At 58.4% G+C, this 25122-nt stretch overlaps 1 protein-coding gene across 6 annotated transcripts in view; it reads left to right on the top strand.

The window, feature by feature from the left end:
- The first annotated feature begins 2292 nt into the window (after positions 1 to 2292).
- TCF7 (transcription factor 7) overlaps positions 2293 to 25122 on the top strand; it is a 31709-nt gene continuing 8879 nt past the window's right edge. For 4 of the 6 annotated variants that reach the window (XM_033096955.1, XM_033096957.1, XM_033096953.1 and 1 more), the window contains exons 1-4: positions 2293 to 2695; positions 2877 to 2943; positions 3456 to 3580; positions 24487 to 24598. In XM_033096955.1, coding sequence (XP_032952846.1) covers positions 2444 to 2695; positions 2877 to 2943; positions 3456 to 3580; positions 24487 to 24598 — 556 coding nt within the window. In that variant the 5' untranslated portion in view covers positions 2293 to 2443. The remainder of the gene's footprint in view (positions 2696 to 2876; positions 2944 to 3455; positions 3581 to 24486; positions 24599 to 25122) is intronic. The other 2 variants (XM_033096956.1, XM_033096958.1) reach the window with 2 other exon arrangements.

Raw genomic sequence — 25122 nt, forward strand, 5'->3', positions numbered from 1 at the left:
GGATGCCCCCTCAGCAGGCTTTCAGGCTGATTTTAGCGTGGCTGTGGATGTCTGAGACTCAGCCTGTCTCTCTCGCTCCCTGACCCCTCCTCACACTCCTATTCTCCTGACTCACCTGCCCCCCCATCTGTGATTCCACCCAGCAGGGCAAGAGGTGGGGGCCATGACTCCATAGGGCAGTGGTTCCCAGACTTTGGAATTTCAGTCCTATAAAATGTCCAAAGAAATTTGGGCGTTGGAGAATGAACAGAGAGTGGCCAATTTTTTCTTTAGCCAAATAAGAACGTAAAAAAAAAAATTTTTTTTTAAATCAATTCTCACCATCATTGCAGTAAAGAAAAGCTGTTTTCACACCAATAAAACAGAAAGTTCATAATGTCTGATTAAAGGTTAATACTGTATCCTGAGAAAATTTAGCCTTCTTGAGAAAAACAAACCTCACTGTCACCCTGTCTTCTTTCCTTCCTCCATGGGCTGGAGAAAACTTCAGCCCGCACTAGTCATGAATCTGGGGACCTTTGTCCTGGAGGAGGCTCCTGATAAGCTGGGGTCACCCTCAAATGCAGGAGGACCCCCAAAACCTTTGGATTAGGCAGATCCGCATTTCCACTCAGCTTTCCCAGAGGAGGCTCTTCTGGAAGTCAGAACTTAAAACCTCAGGGGTTGAGGTGGGGAAAGGTCGTGGGTCCCTCCTCCTGTACCCTCTTCCCTCCCGACTCTGCCAAGTCTAGCAGGAGTCCTCCCCCCTCCCCAAGGGCTGAGGTGAGACTGAGCAGCAAGCTCACACCAGGCAAGGAGAGGAGGGGGGACCTAACAGGCAGGGTCTTCCCCACATCTCCATCGCCATATTGAGCGTTAGTGCTCACCACCCCCCTCAGCTCCCTGAAGGGAGGAAAAGAGGGCACTCCAGCCCTGAGGTGGGGGGCCGAGGCGCCCCGCTGGGCTGGCGCAGATAGGATCTGAACGCGGAGAAGGACGGCCTTGGCTCTTTGATCCGCAGCCAGCCAGGCTGGACCTGGACCCAGAGGGGCGGCGTGGCCCTCTTCCGTTTGGCTTTGCACCGCAGCCAGGGGTCCTTGTGCTACTCTGAGCCGGAGAAGCATCCAAGACACGGTTCCTTCCCAAATACCTTCTGCCCCAATTGCTCTCGGGAGAGAAGGGAATGTCTACACAGAATCCAGCACAGAAACTTGCTGGGGGCTGCGGTTTGCTGCACTGCGATCCAGAGGGGCGGGTGTCTCTCTCCTAGATGTTGAGCCGAGGCCAAGCATGCTGTGGAGGCCTGCGTGGACTTGACCCCAGGTGCCTTAGAGATGCAGTGGAAGCTGGCCCAGATTCCCGCGCTCCGCCGGCTGTGCACCCTGCATCCCGGATTTTGAGAGCCCCCCCACCCCCATCCCCGCACCAGGCTTGGAGTCAATGGGCTCTTCGGGAATGCGACTTCCTGTGTTGTTGCTTCGCACGACCCACCCCTCTTCCGAAACCCGCAGCCCACCTGTCTGCCCGAAGCCTGGCATCCCGGGGCCACAGGTTCTAGGCGTGGAATTGAGTTGGGAGAGTCGTGGGATGGGGAGGGCGTGACCCCATGGGGCGGCGGGGTCCTTCCTCCCCGTCCACTTGGCTGTTCGCACCTCGGAGCCGCCACATGGCTGAGAGGCCCTCGTGGATGTGTGCTGTATGAGCCCGGCATGCAACAGGCGCTCAATAAATGTGTGACGAGTATACGCTTGAGTTCGCGCTGTGAGTGGGCAGCCAGGAAAGAGGTCTTAGATTGGCTTAAGGCTGGAGAATAGGGCTTTGAGGGGACCTAACCTGCCAATCTGTGGTTTGGGCACAGCCTCCGAGCAGCCCCAAGCTCTAGGAGGCTCCCAGCTCCCAGCCCAGGACGTACTGGGCCCGGAGATAGACACAGTTCACACCTTGTCTCCTGTTCCAAATCGGCTCAAGAGCCTAGGGGACCTGCACTCTCCGCAGTTGGGGTTGAAACCTGGGCGCGGGGCGGGAATCACTAGGTGAGGAAGGGGATTCGCGATCTCCTTTAAAGTTCCAGCATTTCAGGAGAAAGATGATGCCTTTTAGGCTCGTCCAACGCATCACTGAGGTAACGCAAGGGAGAGCGAGCCCTTTAAGACGATGCCCACTGGGCGCGTCGTGGCTTCTCCCTAGAGAGGAGGGGCGGGGCGACTTGGCCCCGCCCATCGTCCGGGCCCGCCCCCGGCGTCCCCGCCCCGCCCCCCGCACTCAGCGGCGGCGCCTTTGATGTTACGACCAGCCAGCTCTGGGAGCCGCTGAGCCTGGCGCCCGCGCCCCGCGCCCGCAGCCCGCCCAGGCGGAGTCAGCCCGCGCTCCGGGCTCGGAGGTCCGGACTCCGGGCTCGCCACCTCCTGGGCCGGCTTCGCGCCCCTCACTCCCGTGCCCCGCGCCTCCGCGGGCGGAGCGCACCATGCCGCAACTGGACTCGGGCGGGGGCGGCGCGGGCGGCGGCGACGACCTCGGCGCGCCGGACGAGCTGCTGGCCTTCCAGGACGAGGGCGAGGAGCAGGACGACAAGAGCCGCGACAACGCCGCGGGCCCCGAGCGCGACCTGGCCGAGCTCAAGTCGTCGCTGGTCAATGAGTCCGAGGGTGCGGCCGGCGGCGCCGGGGTCCCGGGGTCCGGCGCAGGGGCCCGCGGCGAGGCCGAGGTCGGGGCGGAGGTGAGCGCCGGCCTGCGCACCGCTCCTCCCCTCTGGCCGCCGCTCGGGCCTCGGCTCGCGCTGACCCCCCCTTCCCTCCCGCGGCTCTCGGAGTCTCCATCCCGCAGAACCCCTCCTGGCCCTGGCCCCCAGCCCCCAGCTTTCCCTGCGCCCCTCACGGCCCCTGTGTATCTCCCCGCAGGCACTCGGGCGGGAACATACTTCGCAGAGACTTTTCCCCGACAAACTTCCAGAACCTCTGGAGGACGGTGAGTTTCTGCACCGCCTGGCTCCCCTCCACCCCCAAGGGCCCGGCCTCCATGGGAGGGAGGGGGCCGAGGTGCTGCCTCCCCAACAACTACAGCTCCAGGAGGCGGTAAAACCGAGGGGGTGGGAGTGTGGGGGGCGGGTTTCCCGGGCGCCGCCGGGCTCGAGTCACTTCCGGTGCCCTGACCTTTATAGGAGTAAACAGACCCCCGCCATCTCCGCCTCCCCTCCTGCCCAGGTGACTGACTAATCCCCTGTCTTGAGGAGAAAGCGTTGGCGGAGGTTCCTTGGCCGCCTGGCAGGGTGGGAGTCAAGCAGGGGCCGCTTGGGAGAGGCCTGGATTCAGGGTTCTTGGGCAAAACCTGGCACTGCTTGCACCCCCAGCCCATACCTTCTCAAGTCACCAACTTGACGGCGTCCCCTTAGCAATTCTTATTTTTTTCTCTCGAGAGCAGACAGCCTTTAGCCCGAGTCGCCCGGGCTGGCGTGTCTGACCCAGCTGTGGTTTTTCCAGGCCTGAAGGCCCCTGAGTGCGCCAGCGGCATGTACAAAGACACCGTCTACTCTGCCTTCAATCTGCTCATGCACTACCCACCCCCCTCCGGAGCAGGGCAGCACCCCCAGCCGCAGCCCCCACTGGTAAGTGGCCCCAGCAGCCCAGCCCGCCTTGTGGCTGCTGCCTCCTTGACCAGGTACGTGAGGCGTGGGCACGAAGTGACTTTTGCCTACAGCAAAATCGATGCGTGAGAACTCCGCTCTGGTCTCTGTTCCCATTGGTGCGCAAGGGGAGCTGAACCAGAGTACCTCGCTGAAGGCAGGAGGGAGGCCCCAGGGCGCCCGCTAGCTGTAGGGGTGTCCTGTCTTCCCAGCTTGCTCACAAGCAGGTGCAGGCCCCGTCCTGGTGCTAGGTGATGCTGGGGTGGGGTCTTCTCGGAGAACTTTTGAGATGAAACCACATCACCCCCACGCTCCCGAAGGTGGCGGTGGGTAGTGTGGTCCCAGCTGTGAGTTTTGTAGTTGGCCCTCTCCCAAAAGGCCAATGCCCCAAGCGTTGGTGCTTGGAGGAACCGCCAGAAAAGCTGATGGACTTCAGCTCTCCTGGGGGTGGGCGAGAAACATGCTCTGCTTGTTCTATCCTTATTGGCATGACTACACCCTTGTCAGAGAAAGACGCTGAACATGTATGGAAAGTGGGTTTTTATGAAGCTGGCTTGGTCTCAAACGCACCAAGAAGGGTTTGCAGAGGTGTTTCAAATCAATATGTTGTTAAGGGGCCTGTTTAATGAATTTGCAAATTAAGTATGTTGAAGTACCCAGTGCTTTGTAACGATGTCATGATCGTTACAAACTATGCTTTTCTGCCCATTGGTGCAGTTGACCCCAAGTGTGAAGGGCCTATTCTGAGTGCTTTGGAGCAGTAAAGCTGCACTGAAACAAAATTCAGATTAGTGTTTCAGATTGTCTTCAGGTGGCCCAAGTTGGGGGTGAGGTGAGAGCTCCTAGAGTACATAAAAGGTTTGGGGGAGTCTGGTGGGTGGTGTTGGATGCAAATGTAGGCCCAGTGCAGGTAGGAGACTCACATGGCTAGTGGTGGGGTCACCCAGAGGGAGGAGGGTGACTGCCAGACTGTTCCCAATCCGGAGTGAGGAGGGTTGATTCTGAGAGCTGTTTCATGCCGAATTTAGTGGGAAGTGAGAAGACATTGAGGCTTCTCTCCAGAGACCCAGGATGGAAAGCCTGGTAGACTGCTGACTCAGGAAATGAGGGCCTTGCCCTTTGGACCCTCATTTTCTCATTTGTAGAAGGAGCATGCTGAATGAGTGTTCTGTTCATCTGACTTTCTGCTTTTGATTGGCTCCATCTATGAGGTGTTTGCTTCCTTCCAAGTCTGTTGGGAGAGGGTTTGTCCACTGACCTTTCCACTTAATGGAGTAGCTCTCCCCAGAGACCTCCACTCCAGATGTTTAACAAAGATGCTTCTTGGGCCCCCTACAAAAAGTAAACCCTTCTATTTGGGGCCAAGTTGACAGGACCCACCACGGCCAAACTACTGGCAGGTGAGTTGCTTGCTGGTCGGGCTGAGAGCACTGTGATAGCCGTGACAAACCAAAGGCCTGGGCCCAAGAACAGGCTGAGCAGGGCAGGCTCCCTTCCAGCTTCACAGTGGTGCAGGAAAAGCAGTGTTTCTGAGTTCCTTTCATGGCGTGGGCAAGTGGTGGGAGAGAGCCCAGAGAGGGACAGCCTCATTCTCTAGGGGTGTGGTGATGGGACCATTTGGCGTCTTCACTCACACTGGTCAAAGAGGAGGCGGATGGAGGACCAACTCCAGCCCTCAGGAAAGGGGAGAGGGGCAGCGACACGGCCACAGCACCGTTCCCCTGGCCTGGATCATATATTTGTTCCTAGCTTTGGGGTCTTGCTCACACTACAGCGGGTGCATTTCTACGTGTCGCACCATCTCCTATGAGGGCGAATCCCCCGATCCTCCTCCCCAGCCAGCTGCAGCCTCCCACTGCCTGGTTTCTGGGAACACAGGACAGGCTCTGGCACTGACTTTCTGTGCCCTGGTGCCAGCTGCTCCAGTGGGTGGTGACAAGGACAGAGGCAAGGGCCTAAGTTGGGGTGACACTGGGTGGGGAAGATATGCATGAATGTAGCAGAGCCTCTTTTAAGCAAACTCGATAGTTATAAGCAAATAGCAAGTAAGAACGGTTGCCTGTGTTATCCGAAGAGTTGTAACGTTTAAAATGCGGTTGGGTTTTAAAAAGCAAAATTGATTGATCCCATGCTTTGGGAGCACATTTATCGTGGGATTCAAGGTTCATGTGTCTGAAATCAAAAAGGATAACTCTTAACGTGGGTCAGAAGCCCCTTGCCGCGGCTCTGAGGAGGTTTTCTCCAAAAGCTGGGCTTTCCTGAACCTGTTTTCAGGGCACAGATGATTCGCTGCCCAGCCCCTGGCCATGGGCCTTAGAACTGGGCCTCTGAGAAAATCCAAATGGTCAGCAGTTGTGCTGAGGAACTCAAGGTCAACGGCTTCCCTGGACAGTGGGGGAAACCCATGGCGGGACCGGCTCTGTCCACGTGTGGGAGGAATGCCCCATGTGGCGACCACATTGGGCCCCTCAGAACGGCCATACTCAAACCTAGCCAGGAGCAACGGGCCAAGTGACAGCCTCACAACTGCCACTAAGCAGAGGCCGATTTTCTTTTCCAAAAAGTTTGTTTCTTTTTGGTACTTGGCTTCTTATAAACTCTCTTTGGGGAAGGGGAGTTAGGTCAAAGTTTATTTCATGGCTGATGTTTGTCAGGCATCTTATGTGGGCTTGCGGACGGTTACTGGTAGGGCAGTAGCCCCTCCTGCTTTTGGTTTGGTTTGGTTTGGTTTGGTTTTGTTTGCTCTGAAACCTGGGTGGGGATGGGGTGGGGAGGTGGGCAGTGGGCTGGTTCTGGGCAAGACTTTGAGGGGCTTTAGGGATGAGTAAGACATCGCTTTTTAGGGAAACCCAGGCTCTTGGATATGCAGGACTGACGGTTTGCAAATCCTCGTCTCAAAAAGAATATGAGGCCATGTCGCTCTTCTGGTCCCTCTTTTGGGCTCCACTTGGAACCTGTGGTCTGGAAGGCTGCTGAGCCTTTTACCATTTAGTTGAAATGTCGGGATCAGCAAATCCATAGAGACAGATCACAGATGAGTGGATGCCAGGGGCTGAGAGAAGAGGGGACTGGGGAGTGACTGCTGCTGTCTATAGGGTTTCTTTTTGGGGTGATGAATAGGTTCTGGAGGACAGTGGGGAAAGTTGTACAACCTTGTAAATATACTGAAAGCCACTGTATTGTACACTTTATAATGGTGAATTTTATGGTATGTGAATTACATCGCAGTATTTAAAAAAAAAAAAAGGCTGAGCCTTTGACTCTTGTAGGCACTTGGGCCTGTTTCCCTTTGTCTGACAGCCTTCCTGCTGCCGGGGTGTGCCCCAAGCGAGGGGTCAGGTATCAGCTCCAGGGTAGGGGAGACCAGTTGAATCATTGGACTCATGCTGGGGCTCCTGGCCATGGGCTTATGTCACCTGACTCCAAGGTGTGAGGTCCAGATGAGGGCTGTGCCACCAGCCCTGGAGGACAGGAGGTGAGGGTCTGAGCAAGACTCAGAGGAAGGAAGTGCTGCTGACGCATGGCCAGCCTATCCAGGGAGCTCTGCAGAGATGCACCACCCAGCCGCCACAGTCCTCCACCCTCAGAGAACGCCGCACGGCCTTGCTGACAAGGGTTGGTGACAGTTGCTCCCCAGCCCTGGTTGGAGTGAAGCTTGTTAGAAGGGAGGCTGGCACAGGCTGGGCACCCAGCTGGACCAGAACCAGCCTCTGCCTCAGATTCCTTCCTGGCCAGAGGAGTGGAGTCACAGAAGGTCTGGCTGGGGGTGTCCTGGGCAGAGCTGGCCTGGGCCTGGGCTGTGGAAGCGGGTCTGCTGAGCAGCTCCTGAAGGTGCAGTTGTCCGACAGCTGCAGACGGGCCTGGCAGGCACTGGGCTCCCCTCCAAACATCCCAAGTCGTCCACTTCTCCACTTCAGTCACCACCCCCAAACCCAAGCATCGCCATGCCTCACCCAGATGGCAGTAACAGCCTCCTCTAGGCTCCCTCTACCTTGGTCTGCATCCTGACCTCTACCCTAACCCCCAATCCAGGCTCCACGGAGCAGCCAAATGGGTCCTATAAAAGCATAAAGCAGATCCCATCTCCCTGCTGATTAACTCCTGCAATGGCTTCCCACTGCTCTTGGAGTGAAGTCCAAACCACTCAGCACAGCCCGAGTGCCTGGGTGGCCAGCCCTCCCTGTCGGCACCATACTCATCCTCTCTCCCTCAAGAGCAGCCACCAGTGTCGTGATGCGCTTCACAGCCAACAAGAGTCTTTCCTACCTCAGCACCTTTGCCCTCGTCTCCTCAGCTGGGAATTCTCTTACCCCAGCTCTTCACATGGCCGCCACCTTCTCATTCCTTATTCAGGGCTTAATTCACATGTCACTTCCTCAGAGAGACCTGAGCATCCGAGTGGTACCCTCTGTCGAGCCCCTGGGCCTTGGCTGCCTCGGCCGCCCTGGCAGCTCTTCAGGCCAAGCAGTTGGCACTGCTGTATGATGCACTTGCCATGCTTAGACCAAAGGTAGCCCGTCTGTCAGAAGTTACCTGTGAGCCGTAGTGTCCTCATCTGCACAGGGGGAGTGGTGAGCCCTCCTTCCAGAGTCTGAGTGAGGACAGGAGGTGCCCAGGAAGGTGCTGGCATGGCCTGGACTCGGGGTGGGGCTTTGGCCATGGCCGGTCCTTTCTCCCTTGCTGTCCTGGCTCCTCCGGGGCCATTGGTAGGCCCGCGTGGACTCCCATGCTGGGGGCTTACGCTGTTTTGTAAGAAAAAAAAAGGGAAGAGACCCGTGTGGTCATTGGCCTGTGAGCCATCCTAAGACCTTCGCTCACGCAGCCTGTACGCAGCCCTCGTGTCTTGCCCGTGCTTCCTTCGGTGTGAGGGTGCGTGTTTGCAGCGCACCCCCGACTGCCCACGGACAGCTTCTGGCTTTATCCCTCTTGTTGACTGTATCCCTCATGTGGCTTCCAGTTTGCTCACAGGTTGCCGGCTCTACCAGTGGGAATGATGCTCGGTACAAATCAGTCCTCAGCTGCCATTTTACTTCTTTTCCTGGAGCACAGTGTTCAAGGAGAATTACGGGGTCAGGAGGGAGGCAGACTTGCAGCATTGGCTTCCCTGCAGCCCAGTTTACTGCGGGGTCTGTGCAAGCCTGGGCCTGGCCAACGTGGACTTCCCTCTCTTGTTCATTTAGTAGGTTTGTGGTGGCAGTGGGGCTTAGAAGTTCCTTTGACTTGCGTTCTTTTTTGATTTGGGAGGCTGCGTGATACTGGCTGCGGTATTTGGAAAGTCTGCAGCCCGCCTCAGCAGCGCCCAAGGTGGGACGTGAGTGCCCCCTCGATGCCTTACAGGGCCAGGAAAGCACGAGGAGGGAGGCTTATCCTGCAGACCTCTGCCCCACCCTGTCCCCAGGGGCTGCAGTTTTCGGGCCACTTGCCTACTCCTCTAACTCAGCAGGGTAGAAGGGCTGAAAGCCCTGGGTTGGTCACTAGGACCCAGGTATTCTTCCCCTGGCCCTACCAGGGTTTCACCAAGCCAGCTTCCACAGCTGTCAAATGGGGGCATTCATACCATCTCTGCCCACCTTCCCAGGTGCCCCAAGAGGCAGGTGTGAAGTTGGGGAGGGCTTGGTGGCCCTCCCCAAGGCTGCCAGCAGCCCATGCCTTCCTGGGTCTCCTGAGACCCCACCCCACCCCTGCAAGAAACGAGGTTTAGCTGAGCTTTAAGAATGGACTACAGAGGCCCTGGCTTCACGTCGAACAACCGATGAGGTGAAGCTCGACCAGGGTGGGCAGAGCCCCGCGGAGGGGCAGGGGAGCCAGTGTGCTGAGCCTCCCCCGGCACTGCAGTCCTGAAGCCATGCAGTCACACTCCCTCGTACCTTGTGACTGGCTGCTTCCTGCCACTGTGTACAAACAAGACTCCGTTGGAGGAAACAGGTGTTTTATCAGGTCACAGGGCCCTCCTCCCCCAACAGCAGTGCCCAGATCCTCGGGTAACAGCCCTCCTTCTGCAGGTGGGGACAGTAAGACTAGTGCAGGAAAGGGACTTGTCCAAGGCCCCTTAGAGGGATGGAAGGTCCACCCTCAAACACCGTATCTGCCAGTCCTTGGCTGAGTGAGTGGCCCTGGGTAAGTTTCTTAAGCCCTGTGGGCCTTAGTTTCCTTATCCATCTGAAAGTGAGGCTAATGAGGGTTCCTTCCTCCTTGGTTACTGTGGAATGGACTGAGATAGTGTATGTGAAGTCCCTGGCACATAGTAGGTGCTTCCTGAGTGGAAGCCCCTGTGTAAGTGGCCCTTGTGAAGGACGCCGAGCCAAGTGGGCAGAGTGCTCCTGAAGCCGAGGCTGAACTGGAGCCCGTCATGCGCCCCCCCCTCAGCCAGTCAGCGTCTTTTGCCTGCTAAACCCAGAATCCTGGGTCCAGATCCTGCTGGCATTTACTGAGCTCCCCACACGCACTCGGGTGCTTGGCCCTGGCTCAGCACAGAGAGGGCGACCACCTCTGCCCTCCCAGGGCTGTCCTGGCAGGCGAGGCAGAGACTCCGGGAGGCTCAGAGTTGACTTTGAGGTTCTGCCCAAGTTTGATAAAGGCGCTGAGGAGGGAGAGAGGCCAGTGGGGAGAGGGCAGCCAGGAAGGCTTCCTGAAAGGGGAGGTCTGTGCAGGTGCGAGTGGTAGAATGCTCTAGGTGTGCAGGAACAGCTTGAGCAGAGGGGTGAGGCAGGTATCAGTGTGTTCTTGGTCACTGGAAGGGCAGCCTGAAGCGCAGGTCTGTCAGGGGCACGAGGTGAGGCTGGAGAAGGGGGGCCAGCACCGGGGCCCAGCATGTGACCCTCGTGCACAGGCCGTGCTGGTTGCGGAGCCTGGGAGGGGCTCGTGGGCACATGCAGGGTGTGGGCAGCACAATGGGCAGGGGGTGCCCACCAGCAGATGGTTTCAGTTGGACATGGAGGGCCAGGCAGGCAGAGCTTGCGGCTAGAACAGGGTGGACGCTAGGAGGTGCAGGGGTGATTGGAGCAGTACAAGGGGGTGGGCTTCGGGGAGACCTGAGCGCTGGCGTGTGAGAGGCAGCAGTGCCTCAGAAATGGAAGTTTCCGTTGCGTATAATTTCATTTGACTCGCAGTCTCTCTCTCTCCAGGGTCCTAAGTCCAGGGTTTTGGCCCCGTTTACTGAGGGGAACTGAACCCCAGTGGTCAGCCAGGATGCAGAGAGCGCCTCTCTCATGGGCGTGTCTCTAGCAGGACTCCCAGGTCCCAGGAGTCTGGGGAGGGCGTCTCTGAGAACCCAGGGCCTTGTTAGCTTCTTCCTTCAGGCCGCCCTCCGCTCGCTGACCTATGGTGCTGGGGTTTCGGACCTGGGTGCCGCCTCCCTCCCTTAAAAAGGTGTGGCCCGCATCAGCCTTGGCGCGCAGGAAGTCTCTGAGCTGCAGCTGGGTAGGTTTGTTCTGATCAGAGGTTTTGGCCCTTTCTGGTCCTGTGGAACATGGGGCTCCCCTTGGCTCAGTCCCCTGGTGGGTGGAGAGACTGTCCCTTGCTCGATAGGGGCCCTGACCTGGTGTGGGGCTGAGAAGGGCGTGAGTCCGGCCCTCTCCTCTGGGGAGGCGGCCCGGGTAGCCTGTCCCACCCATGGAGACTGCTTGCCTGGGTTGTGTCAGCAGACATGGCTTTAAAGCCCAGAGGGAGGCTGGTGACACACAGCCTTCATGCCATGGCCAACTCCACAGCCAGAGAGCTGCCCCGAGATCCGAGGAAGCCAAATAAGCTTCCCCCTGTCCCCCTCACTCTCCCATTAAAGCAACCAACTCTTTTTCTCCAAGGACAAGAGAGCTGTCTGGGCCCCACACTGTTTGTTTCCAAAGGACGGGTGTGCGGCAGTGGCTGCAGGCATGGCTGGGCAGGCTGTGGCCCCAGGGAGCAGTGGGCAGTGGGGTTTGCATACGTAGGGCTGCACGTCTGTGCTGGCCTAGCCGGGGTTGGCAATTTGCCTCTTCCTTGAAAACCCTGTTTGCGTCTGAGGCCAGGGTCACAACGGAAAAGGAAGCCAGGGCACTAGGGCCACCTCTCTGGCTGTATGACCTTGAGCAAATCTGTTAACCTCTCTAGGTCCCAGTTTCCCCCTCTAAAGTGGGGGTGGGGCCCCCGGCCCTGGAGGGTCTCAGGTTCAGTTAGTATTGGCTGGAGGGGCCTGCTGCTTGGCTGGGCCTCAGGTGGGCTTGCTGGGCATTGCAAGGGGTGCTTCAGGGCCATCCTCCTCATCAGGGAAGGAGGGACAGGTGACAGGAGTCCAGGCTCAGGGTATTCTGACTAACTCTGACCTGGCTCTGGTGGCAGCAGGCCCAGCCTCTCTGTCTGCTGGGCCGCCATCTGAAACGCATTACAGATGCTTTGTAAACTCCACATCATTCGGCCACATGAAAGCCTGGGATCTAAAAATAGCCACTCCCAGAAGACGCCCCGCATTGGTGAGGCTCAACTGACCTCTGCACGCACACCCACCGCCAGGCCACCTCCCTTGCCAGGGAGCCCCAACTGGCAGCACCACACCCACCCACCCTCCCAGCGTGGGCAGCCACTGCCTGGGGCCACTTTATCTGAGCACAGATCTCATCTAGCTGGTCAGAGCTTCAGGCCCCAAGGCCTTACCCAGGGCAGCCTGTCTGGAGGAGCCAGGAGGAGGCAGCCGAGGGTGATTGGTGGCCCCAAGGACTGTCTCCCCAGTGCCGTCCAAGCCTGGAATGCCCAGGGGATGGAAGCTCATGGGAAGCCACTGGAGCCATCTTACCATGAGGACACGGGGCCCTGTGGAGGGGGAGCAGGAAAAGCGGCCTCGGCTCCGGTCAGATGCTGGACAGCAGGGCCACTGGCTGATGTGCTGGTGTGAGAAGGGCAGGGGCTTGCCCAGGACCCGGTGGTGGCGGTGGAGCGCCCGCCCAGCAGGAAGGGAGGGCGGCTGTGGGCGGCCAGGCTGCTAGGCTTGACTCTTTGCCCTGCTTTCTGTGGGTTCCTTCTCCCTATGGTCTCCATGACCAACTGCAAACCACTCTTTGCCCTAAAAATAAACATGCTTATGGGATTGGGGGAAGCTTTGTAGCTATCAAAGGAAATAATAGGGTGTTTAAGAAAATTACATTGCGTTTTAAATAACCAGCATGAAAGTCATTAAGTTTGAAGTTTCATTCAAATCAGATGGCTCTGTGGCTGGCCCGGTGGCCAGGCAGGCAGAGGGTGGGTGGGCCCTCGGGGACGCTGAGAGAGGCAGCCCGGGGAGAGCTTTGCAGCAGCACTGAGGTCTCTGGTGGGGACAGCCGGGGGTCCAGGCGGCGTGGCCACTGAGTGTGTGCCAGGCTGCGGCAGCCACCCCAGAGCTTGCTGGCAGGCTTTGAATCAGTGTGCAGCCCAGGAGCCACCCAGCTGTGGTGGGCAACCCCATGGGTGGGGCTGGGGGGTGACCACAGTCCACAGGGTGTGGGGACAGATGAAGCTGGGATGGCTTAGGCCGCAGGGTTTATGGCCATGTTGAGGTGTGGTTTCAAGGATGCTGTTTCAGATCAAAAGGGCTGGCGAGGATGTGCAGGGCCTGGGCCACATGTGTCCCCACATGTGTCCTCTTCAGTGCTGGAATCGCAGTGCCCAGCATAGGGCACGACACACGGTAGGTGCTCAGGAAACAACTGTTGAAAGAGGCACAGCCACAGCAGTAGTGCATGTGTCTAGAACTTCGAGTGCCAGGCCCCCTGTGCCAGGGGCTTTTAATTCCAATACCAAGATCCTTACAAGAAGCCAAGGAAGTAGATACTTGTAGTGCTCTTCTTTTGCAGACGGGGAAACTGAGACTTAGAGCGGTTAATCTAGAATGTGCGAGTACCTGGCAGAGTCAGGACTTGGACTCAGGTCTGTTTGACCTCAAAGCCCACGCTCCTCACTGGTCTGGCCCTTTGCTCTTGAATGTGTGGAGACGGGCACTACAGGCGGAGAAGCTGAGCGTTACCCCACTCCTGTTGGATTTATGAGCTGGATCCCGCTGGAATCCTCTGGCTCCAAGGAAAGACTCGGCCCTCACTACCCCGCTGGGTGTGGCCTCATAGTTCTGGGCCTGGGTCAGGGCTGGACCCTTTCCTCACTGGACGCCTGGCCCTGGTGAGAGCCATCCCAGGGCCAGAAAGTTTGTGTTTCTTGGTTGGAGGCAGGAACCAGGGTTTCTAGAATAAACGTTACCTGGAAAAGTGTTTATAAATGACATTTAAGATTGAATCAGGTTTGATACATGACAAAGACAGCACCCGGTCCTAGCTTAGCTCAGAGCTCACTGTTGGACCTCTCTGGGAAGGTGCCCTCCGCTGTGTGTTCTTGGGTGGGGTTAGAGGGTTTTCTAGGCCCTGAGTCACTGAGAACGGCTGGACTGGGGAAGCCCAGGGCTCCCCCGAGTGTGCCCCCTGCCGCACTCCCACCAATGGGAAAGCTGTTTGGGAATCAGAGCTGCCCCTGGGCATTTCAAGAGCAGTTTCTCTTTGTATCATTGCCCTCCTCTGCCTCCTGCCCCCTGCCTCTGGTCATCGAGGGCCAGTCAGGAGCTCAGCAGTTGGGCCCAACAGCAGTCGGGCAGCAGTCCAGAGGCATCCGGGGGCCAGTGGCCCCAGCTTGACAGAAAGGCTGGCTTTCCTGAAAAGCCTTGGTCTAGGGACATGCTTGCCTTTGTCATTATGAACTCACTTAATCCTGACATCAGTGCCATGAGATGTGGACATTGTGCAGATGGGGCCCCTGAGGCACGGAGAAACTGGCACCTTCTAAGTGCTGGAAGAGGGACTTGAACCCAGGCCTTTACCTCTGTTCCCTGCCTTTACCACCAGGCTACCTTGCTGCTTAGGCAACATGTGTCCACCCGTTTTTGATAAAAGGGGTTTTAGAGCTACAGCTGGGTCCCTTTGGCTTCCTCACCCCATCCCTCCCCACACCTCACCCCTAGGAATTTGGCATTTTGCCCTCTCCCTTGTATTTTTATACTGTTACACCCAGGTGTATATCTGGAAGAGCTGTTTGGTGTGGTTTGGGGACCCCTACCTCAGCCTCGCTAGTAGGCTCTACTCTAGCAAGAGGGCCCCTGTGGCAGTTGGAGCAGCCCTGCCCTCCCCGCTTACACTGGGCTGAGGGGCTGGGCTGGGAGCTCGCTGGGGCCTGAAGCCTCCAGCAGCTCCTTTCCACTCCTTGCCCTCATTCCCTTCAGCTAAACCATTGGACTGAGTCCAGGCTGAGCCCCAAGGGCCTGAACTGGCAGTAGCTGCACGGGTTAGATCCATATGAGCGTCCCATGACCCCAAGCCAGAAGTGTCCTCCTGGGGCTGGTACAGGCAGCTGGACAGACCAGGTGACTCAGGGACCCCGTCTTGTCTTTGCTACTCTGAAGCTGGCAGGAATGCAGTGCCCAGACGGGGGATGAGATCTCCAAGTCACTCCCTCCCACCCTCGCGCCATTGCTGACCATCAGCCTCCACCCCTCTGGGCCCTGGCAAGGCTGTCCCAGCTCTCATTCCTAGGTGGCACTCTTACCCTTTTAGACAAGCCCTGGGGAGAGCCACCCCGCTGCCAGTGGCTGTCTCGTCCCTGCTTCTCACACGTGGAAGGGGAGAGCACGGGCCAGACCCTGCAGGAAGATGACCTCTCAGGTTTCCTTTAGTCATTTAGGACTGAGAACCCAAATCCCCTCCTATGAGCACGGGGAGAAGGCACCCTTCACATAGGGCTAGGTGGGGGTCAGAGCCACGTTCTTGGCAGGGTGTTGCTGGCAAAATTGGTGATCCCAAGTCTCCAGTGGCCTGGAGAGCCAGTGTAGGAGAGAGAGGAATTGGGAGACCATGTGGCTCCTGGGCCTCACCTGTGTCCATGTTGGCACACTGCCAGCTGGCCTGGGAGGTCTGTCACCGAGTGGTCAAGATCTCTGCCCAGGAACCCAAAGGGCTAAATGCAAACCCAGATCTGGCACTACTTGCTGGGAGACCTCGAACAAGTCCTTTAACCTCTCTGAGCTTCCATTTCTTCATCTGCACACACACAACACAGACTGGTGGGGAAGGCTGGTGGGATTCCTGTGGGGGAGGGACTCTGCCATGCGCTAGGCATGCAGCAGGCTGGGGTTGGGGGGGGCTGCCATTTCTGAGTCTGCACCTCTGCCATTTTCTTCTTGCCTTTTCTACAAAGCCACATGGCTCTGCTCCCAGGGGAATAAAACCTCTAAGCCCCTCCAGTGCTTCCTTCCTCAGAGCCTTGCTTGCCCTACTGCTCTGACGTGTCCTGGACTGCCTCGTGCCTCGGGCCACGGCGGGCTCCTGGCTGGCCGGGCGCTGCGGGCGAGCTGGGTGAGTGACTGTCTCAGCAGGGGGCTCCCCCAGGCTGCTGCAGAGTCTCCAGACAGTGTGTTGTAGCATCAGCTCGCAGCTCGGCTGCATCAGCTCCCGGAAGCTTATATTTTCCTCTAAAAACATCCTGTCCTGAGGGGCGTACACCTCAAAGAGGAGGAAGGAAAACACAAACGAATGCATAGAAACCACGGGAGGCCGTGGGCCAGGCCACTCAGCTCAGTGAGGCTCAGACAGCTCCGAGGGTGCCTCGGGGCTGGGTGGGTCTAGAGCAGGCCTGTGGTTTGCCAAGGCTGCATGCAGGGACTCCGGTCCTCACCTCTGCTGTGGCAGGGCCCTGTTATCTGATGGACTGGCCACACGCACCTGGCAGGGCTCTGCGCAACCATGGCAACAGCTCTGCTGGCGGGCGGGACCAAAGCCTCCTGGTCCACGAGGGTGTGGTCCAGCCATCCCCCAGCCCTCCAGCTCGCCTGGCCATCCGGCCACAGCTCCGTGCTCTGTGGTGGGCGTCTGGCACAAGGTGTCCAGCACACTGTGGGCGGGGAGCTGGCGGGCCGTCCTCAGGAGAGCACCACGTCCTGGGCAGCAGGGCCCAGAGCGGGGGTTGGGGATAAAAGGGCATGCGCCTCGCTGGGGTAGATCTGCAGGAGCCCATAAATCGAGGCCTGCCTGACAGATAGGCGAGTCCCTTCTGAAAGGTCTGGGGGCCTGCCCGCCTCTGGGAAGTTCATCCTCATGGTCTCAGGCCTTGGGGAAGCTTCCCACTCAGCAGTGGGACAGATTCCTTAGCACTTAAGCAAGTGGTGCTTAATGGTGATGGACAGTAGACGTCGGCTCCAGACACAGAGGTCCGAGGGAGCTGTGGGGCTGCCTGATGGTCCTGTTTCAGGGAGGAGCCTGGAGGAACTCACCGAGGGCAGAGTAGACGGCCAGGGCTGGGCTCTGGATGGAGCCTGGCAATGTGGGGACCTTTTGAGCAGGGCCACTAAGCGAGGGTAGATGACACCCAGCCTGCATTATGCTCCTCCCCCATCCATGTGTGCTGGCATGGGCCTGGGTGTCTGTCTAGAAGAAGGGGTACTTTTTCTCATTAGCACAAGGGCGCCATATGAACTAGTGGTGGCCCTGGCTTTGACTGTGCTTGGTCATTCTTTTGTTTTTAATTTTTATTTATTTTAAGTGTGTTTTTCCAGGACCCATCAGCTCCAAGTCAAGTAGGTGTCTTCAATCTAGTTGTAGAGGGCGCAGCTCACAGAGGCCCATGCGGGGATTGAACCGGCAACCCTGGTGTTACGAGCACCGCGCTGTAACCAACGGAGCTAACGGGCCACCCCTGGCTGGTTATGCTGACTCCCAAACTTTGCAGGCAGGAGAAGATGGGGTAGGAGGAGACCTGGGGTGTCAGGTGCCAGGCAGGATGTCCCTGACTCCAAGCAGTGGCCCCGCCTCCTCCCCGCCTGTGTGCTGCTGTGACCCTGTGCCCAGCCCCCGCCCCAGCCCGGGTGCTGTCCAGTGCTGCCACATCTTCCCTAAACGCTGGCTCACACTGGGAGGGCCCCACCCACCTGTACTACTACACACCCAACTTTGAGAGCCCGGCTTTAATTTATGTAACAAACAGTTCAGGGTACAATCGCAGACACCTCAGGGAGGGCATGAAGACAGGTGAACAGCACAGCAAAGCCAGGTCAGTGTTAGAGCTGGTGGGCCTTAGTAGGGGACCCCTGCTCGAACAGGGAGGGCAGGAAAGGCGTCCAGAAGGAAGTCTCATTTAGGATGATGCTTGGAAGATGGATGGGACTTGGCTAAGCCGAGCGGGGGAGAGCTCTCTAGGCAGAGGGAGCAGGGCCCTCGGGGCCAGCAGCCCTCAGTGGCTGAAGCACGGAGTGAGAGGAGGGGAAAGATGAGACTGGTTCCCTGGTGTCGCTGAAGACCCCAAGAGCCCAGAAAGGGGCCCCCAGCACTGCCTTGTTGGAGGGCTGTGTGACTGCAGGCAACTTTCTCGACCTCACTTCCATCATGGTACAATGGGAAGGGTAATGCCTGCCTCGAATTGGTTGTCACACGTGGCACTTACAGGATTCAGTTTGTCACCTCCACATGTGGCAGAAAAGTAACTATCAATAGTCCACCTTCCTGTCTAGTCAGCCTCTGCCCCAGAAGGAACGTGCGGCTTGAGGTGTGGGTCTGCCACTGCTTCTGTGGGCTTGTCTCCAAGAGCCTCGCGCCAGCTCCAGAGCAGGCATCGGAAACCCCCAGGAGCCAGTAGCTGAGACACTGAAGTCAGCTCCGTGGCAGATGTGTGGGTGAGGCATGCAGGAGTTCTAGGGGCCTTCATTCCACAAGTCGTAGTGAACCTGCTGAGGACAGAATCTGGACAGGCAGCAGTGACTAACAAGCCGAGTCTGCTCTCCGGGACCCCCAGGCTGACCTCTGTGCCAAGGGGGCATCTCTGCCTGCTGGGCTGGTGGAACCCCACTCAGGTCACAGTCCTTCCCAAGGAAGTGACTGTTAGACTGAGGTCAGAATGAGAAGCCAGTCTGCAGAGAGCAGGAGGAAGTATGGAAAGTTGTGAGGAGAGGGAGAAAGGGCTGGGTAGAGGTACTAAGAAACAGAGCTGGGCACCTGGGCAGGAGAAGAGCAGGCCTGAGGCTGGGCATGGCAGGGGTGTAGCTGTGCGATGGTGAGCAGGGGAGATGTGGCCTAAGGCCCTGGGGGCCGTGTCCAGTGGTCGCCATCGGGCAGGCTCCTGGTGCCTTCAGCCCTTGCAGGCAGGGGGTGTGGCCAGAAGCCCCATCCCAAGGGTCCCAGAACCTGCTGGAGCATTTTTAGGCTCAGAGAAGCACTGGTTCTGGTAACTCTGACCAGCCAGGAGGAAGAAGGGAAGAGACTGGGTTTAGGACTGGCACTCCCTCCCCTGCTCCCCGTTTAGTTCATGAGAACCACAGGACCTTCGCAGCAGAGTGGGTGGAATCCCAGCTCTGCCGCTTACTAGCTGTGTGATCGTGGGCAAGCTATAGAACCTCTCTGTGCCTCACTTTCCTCATCTATCAAATGGGGATAGTAATTGTACCTATTTCATAGGTTCAGTTTAGGGGTATGTGAGTTAAACTCTGTAAGGTGCTCAGAACTATGCTTAGCACATGGTAAACATGCAGCTGTCATTAGCAGATGCTGCTCTCAGCCTGACACATAGTGGGAGCTCAGTAAATACATCCTGACTGAATGTGTCTGCCAACAGCGATCAAGGAGAATCCTGGTGCATGTGTGGCGGGTGGGAGCGGATGGCTGGGTTTCTCCTGGCACAGCCCCCTACCACAGGAGGCTTTCTCGGGAGAGCCTGGTCAGGCCTGACGTGCTCACCCAACCTCAGGCTTGAGGCCAGAGGAAGCAGCAACTTTCTTCGCTGGGAAAGTGTTGTGGGGCTCAAGCGCTTGGGGGTTTTCAGAGTCAACCGTCGGAGGCGAGGGAGTTTCTCTGTTGGCGGTGGCAAGGGCTCTCGGTGCACACAGCCTGCAAGCAGACCGCTGCTGCGGTCTGCAGGGAAAATGCAGACTGTGTTTATTTTTCACCTGAGCCTGCAGGAAGTGGAGGTGGGGGTGAGCAGGGGAGGCGGGGGCAGCCCAGCCAGGCCCAGGCTCAACTTCAGAGCAGAGGAGACCTACCTCAGGAGTCCCTCGTTGCCACCTCTGCTGGCCCAGCCCTGCCCTTGGGCCCCTTCCTGGCTCCAGCGTGCTCAGCAAGAGGGCATGCTGGGGCACCAGAGTGAGGGGGTTCCGGGCATGGGCTAACGAGCATACCCCGCGAGGAGGCCCACCTCTGGGACAGTAGCTTTTGGGTCGGCTTCGGGAAGAGCAGTAAGGGCAGCATGGCAGCAGGAAGGGCCGCCTCTGCTGAGACTGTAGCCCACATGGCCCCGGACTCCTAGACCCATCCTGGAGTCAGGGGGGACGAGGACGGGGCCCCGGGGTGTCTGATCAAGGAGTATGGACAGCTGTTGCGTCCTTCTTGCATTTATACATTCCCTCCACCATGCTGAGGGCACTGAGTGTCCAGCTCTGCTCAGCACTCGGCGCTCAGAGGGAAGGAAGATGACGTGGTGCCATCGAGATGCTCAGGGTCCTTTCCCTGGAGGCCGAGCACAGTCACCAGCGGGAAGGAGCGGAAGGGAGCTCCGTCCCTGGGCTCCCACACATGACCAAGCCTTAGGCGACCCCTCTCTGTTGTCTGGGCATCCTGGCCCTGGACAACCTTGTGCTCAGGCCGTAGCGTGGGACGTTCCACTGGCTGAACAGACGGCTCCCCCTGGCTGCCATCCCCAGGCACGGAGGCAGCGGGGAGGGAGGCCAAAGGGCAGCCTGCATGAACTTGAGAAGGACTGACTGGTCAGGCCCTCGGCACCCTGGCCTGGAGGCCTGGCTACCTTGCGGCCTCCAGCTGCCGGCAGGCTCTCTGCCCAACCCCTGCCCACCTGGCACCTCTCCTGTGGTTTGGCTGCAGACTCCTGTTTAATGAGACTTTTCCCCAGTTCCCAGGCAAGGCTGGTAGACAGGATGAGCCTTTTGTCCACCAGGCAACGCCCCCACCCCTCCCTATTGCCTCTGTCATATCCATACATACTAGGCCAGAGTCTAGTCTGAGCTGGATTCTGCGGTTTCCTAGGCCTAGCCTGAGCTGTGCTGCAACCTGGGGCTAACTATTACGGCCAAGAGGGTCAGCTCTAGCCCTCTCTCAGGGCTTCCTGGCCAAAACTAGCCCTCCTCAGGGAGGCTGGTTTGCTGAGAAACCTCGCTGTGGGCAGAGTGGGACTCCGGACTGCCTTCCTAGCTGGCACCTTGGACCCCAGGCTCTGTTCCTAAGACTTTCCAGGGACAGAGCTGCAGCCAGGCTTACAGCCCTGAGGTCCAGTGAGCCAGAACCAGGGCTAGATGGCAGGGCCTTCTCTGAAGCAGATTAGACTTGAAAGTCCCCTGGTCTGGAGGGACCTGTGGAGGGTGTTCACTCCACCTACTGGGCCGGGGCTCCAGGTGTTTGTGCCCTCGGGTGAGGAATGGTGGGATACCTGCTACCAGGGTCGCAGGTTTCTGAGGGAGTCCGTCTCTGACTGCCATGAAGCCTGGGCGGGGCTGCCAGTGTGCTGGGAACCTATCGGGATGAAAAGGCCCCTGAAGTTTCCAGAAAGCTTCCCACCGTCATAGGCCCTCGGCTCCTGCTCCCCAAAATTCTAGGATTACAGCAGGAGTTTTGCCTCTGTGATCAGTGAGGTAGGCATGGCTGATACTCTCATCCTCAGTTTACAAGGGGCAGACTGGCCGAGGAGCCTGTAGTGACAAGGTCAATGCAAAGGTCAGCAAGCCTAGAGCTGGGCTTCCCAACCGACTTCACATCATGGCACACTTAAAAATGATTCCTGGAGTGACTGGAGAAGGAGGCTGGAGGCTGAAGCACCCAGGGGAAGTCCTGGGCATAGCGAGCAAGGAGCAGAGGGCACGCTAACGGGGTTCGAAGTGGAGTGGGGGCCTGAGCATGTAGAGCTTTGGAGGCCCAGGTAAGGCTGCTGGCGCCTCCAGGCAGAGGCACGACATGATCTGATAGTGAGGCTGGCGGATGGAGGCCTGATGGGGTGCAGAGGGCTGCTGCATCATCCAGGTGAGAGGCGACTGCCGTGGCCCGGTGGGGGGGGACTGGGAGGGAGGAGGAAGTGGGTGGATTCTAGATATATTTTGAAAGTGGAGCCATTAAGATTTGTTGACAAATTGAATGGGTGTGAGAGAAAAAGAAAAGTCGAGGATGACTCCAAAACCTTTGAGCAACTGGAAGGATGGAGTTGCCATTAACTTTGGAAGATGGAGAGGAGTGTTTGAGGCAGGAAGTCGGAGGTTCTGCTTTGGACATGTTGAGTTCGGGTAGCATTTTAGACCTTTCAGGCGAGTTTCTGCGTGGACATTTGGAGAGGAGTTCTGGGAGAAGTGGGGGCTGGAGATACAAATGTGGAGTCTTCTGATGAAGACACTTAAAGACGTGAGCTTGGACGGGAGGAAGGGTAGAGAGCCGAGAGCCAATTTCAGGTCAAGTCAGCAAGAGGATGAGGGGAGAAGAGGCTGAAAAGGAGTAGCCTGTGAGGTTGGAGGAAAATCAGGAGAGTGTAGCATTCTGGAAGCTAAAGGAAGAAAGTTTTTCAAGGAGGAGGGAGAAATCCATTGTGTCCAAGGCTACCGAGATGTCAGGTAAAATGAAGACAGAATTGCCCACGTTGTTCAGCAATATACGAGTCACTGGGCTCCTTGACAAGTCAGCCGATGAAATGAAAGGGCAGAGACTGGCTGGGTTGGCGGGAGGACGAGAGCCGAGCACTGCAGTGAGTGCGGGCAGCTCTGCTGAGGTTTGTCATCAAGGGGGTGAGACCTGAGGTGGTAGCTCGGGGGGCATTTACAGGGGAGACAAAGGGCAGCCCGTTGGGACCCTGTGGGAAGGAGCGTGGGCTTACAGTGCAGGGCGCCGTGCCTGGCATGTGGCAGGTCCTCGGTGTATGAAGGATTCACCAGCCCGCCCCGCCTGCCAGCCACCTGCAGGCCTGAGGATCCTACACTCCACCTGCCACTGCCACGCACTCTCAACCTGTCACCGTCGCGTCAGTGCTGGGGATAAAGGAAAAGCCTGCGAGTGGCATGAGCCTCCCCAGCTTGCTCAGGCAACAGGGAAGCCACAGCACCCAAGGCCTGGGGACTCCGTGGTCCTGTCCTCGTCCTCCCCAGGCGGTGCTGCCAGAAGTGCCGGCCGCCTCCCGGCAACACCCGTGGCATACTTGTGTGCGGCCGGCACCGGAGGGCGGGGAGCACGGCGGCGCTCCCCCCGCGCCTGTGCATGGGGGCCTCTTACGTGCTCCTCCTTCATCCCCTACCCTCCGAGGAACTGAGCTCTTTGGTACTTGCCCGCTTTATCCTCACAACCACCCTGTGATCGTTTGACAAGGAAATGGATGCTCACGTATTGGAAGTCCTTGAAGGCCACACTTCGAACTAGGGTGTGCACGTGGTCGGCCCGCTCTTCCTCAAGCTCATGGTGGAGAGCCCTGCCCTCCCCAGGGCCCACAGGGCTGCCGGCCTGCCCTGCCCCAGGAGGCCAGGTGGGGGCTCCAGTCGGAAGGGAGGCCTCGGGCTCAGGAAGGGGCTGTGCTCCAACCAGGTGGAGACCAGCCGCAGAGGAGCCACCGCTATTGGGACCTCAGGCCGTCTACCTGCGGCCCAAGGGAGGCTGATTGGCCCTGGTATTACTGTAAGGTTGCTCCTGTGGGCAGACGGATGAGCAGAGGACAGAGGACGCAGTGTCAGCACCGTCCCCGGGCCTTGAGGGGAAGGGTGCAGCTTGTAGCCTAGCCTCAGCTCCCCTGGAGGCAGGAATGTGGGGAAGATGGCAGCCAGGGCTGTTGCTGGGAGCCTCCCGCCCAGCCTTCCCCGTAGCCTCACCTTGGACCCCGACAGTCAGTGCCAAGGGACCTGTGCCAGGTCTGCCACCATGAGCTGCCCCTAACCTTCCCTGGTGATAAGGGGTCATGAACCCCAGCCATTTCTCAGGAGAGGAAACTGAAGCCCAGAGATGTTCAAGAGTCTGGCTGAAGTCACCCAGTGGGAAACAACCCACTGCGAAGGATGGGAGGCGCCCAGGCCACGGCCTGCGTTACGGTCTTGCCCCACAGATGCCCTGTTTCTTTTGTGCCGTGGTTGGGAAGTCCCTGGGCTGTGCTCCCGGCCAGCAGCGTCCCCACAGAAGATAGACTTTTCTGAGTAGAAGCTGAGCCTCAGTGGTAGCTGACGTCTCCAGGTGTGCGCTGAGGACAGGCAGAGCTGGGCCTTGCCTCTGAGCAGCAACTCCCGGTGGCTGGGTCGTGGGGAGCCCCCTTCTCAGCCTGAGTCATCTCATGACAGATCCATGTGACTGGTGTGAAAAGTAAGAGTCCTGCGGTGCTAAGGAAACAGGAAGTACGGGGGCTGGGTGGGTTGGCCCTAGGGGGAGCCTGGCCCCACCTTCCCTGAGGGGGGCTCTTCCTTGTGTCAACAAATCCTATTAAGCCTGAGGGGGTACAGAGGGTCAGCTTCAAGCCCTCCAGTCGGGGGGCCAGAATGGGAAAGCTCTCCAGGCTGTTCTGGGGTAGGACATGTTCTCAGATGCCTGGGGCTAGAGGTTGTGAGCAAGCCACGGGTCTCTGAGAAATCGGGGATCTCTGAGGCTGGGAGGCAGGAAGACTTGACTGGACGGGGGAGATGTGCCTCCTGCACCGGAGTGCACACAAAACCTGAGCGGCTGTCTGTGAGGTGGGGCTGCTGGGGCAAAGTCCCGGGGGTGGGGGGGGCGGGGGGGGCGAGCTGCGCCACTGGACACGGCTGCCTTGAGGGTGCCCCCTCCCGTGAGGTCTGTGGTTTCGACTGCCCCCATTTTCCTTTGACAGTTGGGCTGCCCACACAGTTCATCGAGCTCTGCCTGTGTGCATAGCCCCAGCTCTGTCTTCCTCAGGTCTCCCCACATTCACCCACCCTTCTTGTTTTTCAGCACAATAAGGCCAGTCAGCCTGCCCATGGCGTCCCCCAACTCTCTCCTCTCTATGAACATTTCAGCAGCCCACACCCCACATCTGCACCGGCTGACATCAACCAGAAGCAAGGTACCGACCTGGGATGGGGACGAGCCCAAGGAGACCTAGCACCTAGGCGCCAAGTCCCTGGCTTCTGGCGCCAGGGGGCGGGGCCCTTTTTTACAAATTGAGAACCTGGAACTGTACAGAATCAGGTCCCCCAACATGCCAGAGAGAGGGAGTGTGGGGCCTGAGTGGACCAGAGGTCTGGGGAAGTTGTTGCCAGGTCAGTCTGAAGGCTTCCTTTGGAGGTAGGAAGCTCATTCTGAGTGACCTCCCGGTGCCAGTCCGGGAGCAGGCATCTGTGTAAAGCTGGTAGCTATAAAACTTAGAGCCTTTCCCTCCCCCAGTGAGAAAATGGAAAGTGGTGGTTGTGATGGCTGATTCACCTCAGCCTCAGGCAGTCATTCTGAAATCAGCCAATGTCGACTGTGGGAAACCTGCTGACTCAAAAGTGGGGGGAGGGGGCAAAACGCTGGCTCCACAGGCGAGGTTCCCCAGACTAGGGGGCCTGCCTCCTGCTCAGAAAGCCAGGCCAAAGCCCCCAGCAGAGA

Source organism: Rhinolophus ferrumequinum, chromosome 24 (genome assembly GCF_004115265.2).
Source record: "Rhinolophus ferrumequinum isolate MPI-CBG mRhiFer1 chromosome 24, mRhiFer1_v1.p, whole genome shotgun sequence".
NCBI lineage: Eukaryota > Metazoa > Chordata > Mammalia > Chiroptera > Rhinolophidae > Rhinolophus > Rhinolophus ferrumequinum.